Here is a 4948-nt window from a genome sequence, read left to right on the forward strand (position 1 = left end):
AGGTAATTGTTAACCAATAATGAGCTTAGATTTTGTAATATGCATGAGGCTAATTAAGCACCCTATATAAGCACGAAGCACGCAGCAATAAAGTTTGGATAAGTTATTGATCAATTTTGTGGTCTAAAAGTGTCTTTATCCCGTCGTCTACAACAGCTGGAGGCAGATATGGTGCCCCGGTGAGGATCAGCTCCATCTGTTCATGACCAAACCCCATCTGGGGGCGGCTGCTGATGCAAATGCTGCTGTAAAACCAGCCCTCACCCCCAGCTGTTTGATGTTCTCAGTGGTGCAGTCCCATTCCAAGGCCCACCAGCAGATCCTGTGGTACTTTGGCACTGAGATCCTCCTGGAGAATGGTGAGATAAACTGTGAGGCTCTTGGGAACATGATCTTCTCCCAGCCGGAGAAAGGGTGGCTGCTGAACTCCATCAGCCACCCCGAGATCCTGGAGATGCTGAAGCAGATCCTGAAGTACTTTGTGCTTGGTAAGAGGCCAAGTCTCAGCCCTCGGGGACTCCTCTCGGGCAGGAGCTGTCCCTGAATGTGGGGAGAGGGACAGGGACGGAGAAGGGGAAGGGACGTTGAGTGACAGCCTTTGTGCTCTGCCTGTGGTGGCCTTTGGAACATTCATTCCTGATTCACTCCTGCCTTTCACTGCTACCCTTCACTGCCTTCCTCTGTGGTTTAAAGTGTATCTGTGGGGCCTGGGAGCAGCTTTGTGAGGCCTGTGCTGAGATCACCCCCCAGATAACGTCACACTCCTGAAATGGCCGAATATCCTTCCCTGCCCCCCGGCCTCGGTGGGAGCTGTGCAGCCCTCGGAGGGCCGATAAGGTGAGGGATGGGCTGACAGCTGTGGGTCCCAAAGTCCTGCCTTCCCCCCAAAATATGGAACAAATGCAACTGTCAGGCAGGGCTGGAGAAATGCCAGATAAGATCACCAGCTGTTCCAGAAGGCTCCGTGTATGACAGACTTCACAGAGCCAGTCTGGATCCGTGGCGCTTATTGGAGCTGGAGCCCTGTGAGAGCTGAACAGGCCTGTGCAAGGGCTCCATGGGGCCAAGCTCTGCTGCAGGGTGAGGAGGAGGAGGGACGCAAAGAAAGCAACAGGCAGGAAAGCCGGGAGGCAGAGATGGAGTCTTGAACCCAGGGCTGCGGGCTCAGGAGGCGGATGCTGTGCTGACCCTCGGCAAGAGTGCTGTGTGGCTTCAGCAGGCAGCTTTGTCCTCATTAGTCAGGATTTAATGATTTGGGATAGCTGGATGTTGTCTTTGAGGATCGCTGTGTAAGGAAAGCTCTGATCGATCAAACTGGAGGGCAGTAAGAAGCCTCTGGGGGCGGAGATGCGGTGGAATGGGGCTCCTTGGATGATGTCTCTGTCCAGGCTCTGCTTGCCATGGATTTTAGGGGGGTTGGGTTACAAAGAGGGAACAGCAGCAAAACCTGAGGTGTCCCTGTGGCTGAGGCACACATAGGGGAGTGAAGTCCTGGCTTAGAGCTTTCCTTTCCCCTCTCCTGCTCCCCCAGGCTCAGCAGGGCATCTCCATCTCCCCAGATGCCACAGAGCTGGCGCTGACCAAGGGCAGAGGCACAGGGAAAACTGGGGAGCAACAGGGCCTGGGGGGACAGTGACCGGCTGTGGCAAGCTCTGTTCCTCATGGTGACAGTGCTTTTAAACCAAACTCGGCCAGTTTTGGTGAGGGTTCAGTCTTGGGGCCATGCCCAGAGGCTCACCCATGTTTCGGTGTCACAGCTGCGAGAGGTCTGCAAGGATTTCCTTGTTCCCCTTGGAAAAATGGAGCTGTATAGCCAAAGCTTTGCATAAAGGCAGGAAAACTGAACTGTGGAAGGTTGGCTCAGATGACTGCAGCCTGGCAAAGTCTTGGACAAGGGAAGGAGTGGAGAGCAGATCCTGCTGTGGACACTGCTTCCCGGGAGAGCTCAACATGGCTGCCGTTCTCGCCAGACAGGTGCTGCTGCTCTCATTTCAGCTTCTCGTTTCAGCTCCTTCTTATATTTCTGCAGCTTCACCTCTAGTCTGAGAGCAGCCACGTTAGGGTTGTTGTTTTTTTTTCCCTCTGGAAACTTGGAATGAAACCATTTCCTCCCTGTGAGAACGAGGAGGGCAAACGGGCTCTGCTGCGATTGTGGAGCTGTAGAGCTCCCACTTCCTTTGCTTTTCATGGCCATGGTGTGTGTGTAGCAGGAGGGATTTGGGAATGGGGGTTAACGCTGTTCCCTTTTCTGAGGGGTGTTGCCATTTCCACAGGATACCGCTACATGATCCTGGACATCCCTCTGCTCTTCGAGACCCATGGGTTGACCAAGTTTATGAGATCCACGGTCTTGGTTTATTGGTAAGTGCCCCAGGAGCCATGAGGACAGGGACACCTCTCTTAGAGGGGCCTGTCACATCTCTCTGCTCTGGTGAGGGCACAGCCACTGCCCTGGTGCGAAACCCGTTGAGAGAAGTAACATCTCCCTTTGTGCTGTGGCACCTCCCTTTATCCTAGTGCACTTGAGGGGGCTTCTTGAGCTTTCCCTGGAAGCTAGCACCATCATACAGGGAATGTTGTTCCTTTGGGCCTTCTACAGCCTGTGCACCATCAGCTGGGGCAGGATTTGGGGCACTGCCTGGTGTTGTGGGCTGTGGGAGTGCCAAAAACACGCAGCGGGATCATTCTGGGCAGTGCTGACCCGATGGCTGGGGCAGAAATGACACGGGGAATGTTTCTCATTCCCACTTTATTATCCCCCGCTCATACCCAAGGAAGGCAGACCCCCCTTCCCTCCCACCCCACCGGAGCTCCGTCCCCCTCCCCGGCAGTGACCCCCTGGCGCAGCGCGCGCAGCTCATGAGGCAGAACGGGCTGGACGTGGCCACAGCTGACGCCCAGATCAGCTCCCAGATCCCACTGGAGGAGAAGCTCCAGTGGGCAACTCACATCATTGACAACTCAGGGGACAGGGAGAGCACCCGCCGGCAGGTGCTGCGGCTCCACACCCGCCTTGAAGGTTCCCTGGATTTCCTCTGGGCCCAACTGGCGGTGGGCACGGCCATCGCTGGGCTCGGGGGGCTGGTGTTCCTCCTCCTGCGGCATCTCATCTCCTAATTCACCTTTCCTCTTAGTCAAGGAAGGGGCCTGAATTCCCTGGTTTGAAAAGGGCACCAAAAGGCCACCTCTGTTAATGAGCTTTGCCAGCTGAATGCAGACAGCAGTGAGAGGTGTCTCCTTGCACAGTTCCCAAGGTGAATGTAGCCAGGGTTTCTTTTCCGGCACCTTCTCCCTGCTCAGGTTCTTGCCCACCAGCTGTGCCTCTGGGGGGAGGCTCTTACTGTCCCCGCTGTGGGTCTCTATGGTGGGACTTTGGTGAGTTGAGGCACTTTAATCTGTGACGATCTCATTCTAATCCAGGACAATCTCACTTTAATCCAGGACAAACTTTAATAAAGGACAATCTCACTTTAATGTCTTCCAGGACAATCTCTTCCCTGCGAAGAGGTGGCTTCTTGGGCTCTGTCCCTTCCAACAATGTCCCTGGGGTGATCCCCTGCATCTCAGCCCTCCTAATCCGAGTTTAGACCTGGGATTTCCCCCTTTTCAGATTGATTTAATGGAAACGTGTTAAATCTGCCTGGGAGGGACGGACAGCACCTCGTTCACGTGGGTTGAGTGTTCAGGTGGCTGCTTTCCTCCCTTCCGCCCTCTGATTCTGTAGCCATCGCTCGTGGGTCACCCTTGTCTTTGGATCCAAGGGTCTGATACAGCCTGGAGTGGGCAGAGACCTGGGCTCTGCCTCGTTCAGACTCATTTCCTGCTGTTTGAGCTTCCTTCAGCGCGCTTTCCCAGCAGGAGAGCCGAGCCTGGGCAAGGCGGGTGCTGGCTCTTCACTGTTGTTTTAATAAAACACTGAACAGCAGCTGCTCCCACGGCTGCTCCTGCAGCTCTTCCCGGCCCATTCCCAGGTCATTTTGTATGCCGGGGCACGGCTGCACTCTGTAAAGTTCAGCACACGCAGGTAGAGCTGACGGGCGCTCGTGCTCTTCCCAGTAAACATCCCTGGGCTGCTCCAGGAGCTGCTCGAAGCATCAGCCCTGCCCTGAGCTTAGGGGATTCCTATGGATCCATGTTGGCTCTGGGCAGTTCCGGCTTCCTGGGATGTGATCCTGGGCCCCCTGTGGTTCTCTGTGCCAGTGCTTTCCCCCTGGGGTACCCCTGTGTCCACTGCCACCCCTTGTCCCCACACTTTGAGAAGGGTGGGTGCTGCCAGCCCTTGGCCACCCCTCCTCCCTGCACTCAGTGGTCTCCAGGATGCTCCCACCCTTCTTCCCGGGCTTGGCCCTGTGAGGCAGTGTCCTGGCTGTCCCCAGTGCCAGCCTTTAGGCACAGGGACCATCTCAGAGTGTCACCAGCCAGCACGTGCCCCTTTTAGGGGCCAGACACCCTTCCCACTCCTTTGCCCTCCCCTGAGCCCCGCAGTGCACCCACAGGTCCTGTGTCACGCCCATCTGGAGAGACCCAGCAGTCACTGTGCAGCCCCAGAGAGCATCCACCAAGTGGGGGGAGCCCTTCAAACACCCCCTCCCTGCTCTCAATGCTCCTTAACTGCTCGGTGCTGCTGGAGTCCCTCCTGGCCAGTCATGAATCAGGGCTGGAGCACGATTTCTCGGCCGAGATAAGCGCTGATTCCGCTTCCCTCCCGCTCGCCTCCACGATAAATGGGGCCAGGGGTGGAAGGAGGGAGCGAGCCGGGGCCGTAATCGCATTTGGCGCTTCACTCCCGCCCAGCTGACGTGCACTAACGAGTTCAGCGGGGCTGAGGGAGTGACTGGTTTCAGGGGATGGTGAAGCACAGGGCTGTCCATGGGGCTGGTGGGGGCCTAGTTTGGGGGCTCTAGGTGGAGCTGGGGATTGAACCCCCTATGTGGGCTGCGTGCCCGGG

At 56.5% G+C, this 4948-nt stretch overlaps 1 protein-coding gene across 1 annotated transcript in view; it reads left to right on the plus strand.

Annotated features, from left to right (window-relative positions):
- Positions 1-3117, plus strand: part of LOC108509910 (dephospho-CoA kinase domain-containing protein-like) — an 8200-nt gene extending 5083 nt beyond the window's left edge. The window contains 3 exon segments of the mRNA XM_017839525.1: positions 288-488; positions 2274-2361; positions 2832-3117. Of these exon segments, the coding sequence (XP_017695014.1) occupies positions 288-488; positions 2274-2361; positions 2832-3117 (575 nt within the window).
- The last annotated feature ends 1831 nt before the right edge of the window (positions 3118-4948 follow it).

Source organism: Lepidothrix coronata, unplaced genomic scaffold (genome assembly GCF_001604755.1).
Source record: "Lepidothrix coronata isolate B3197 unplaced genomic scaffold, Lepidothrix_coronata-1.0 Scaffold432, whole genome shotgun sequence".
Classification (NCBI taxonomy): domain Eukaryota; kingdom Metazoa; phylum Chordata; class Aves; order Passeriformes; family Pipridae; genus Lepidothrix; species Lepidothrix coronata.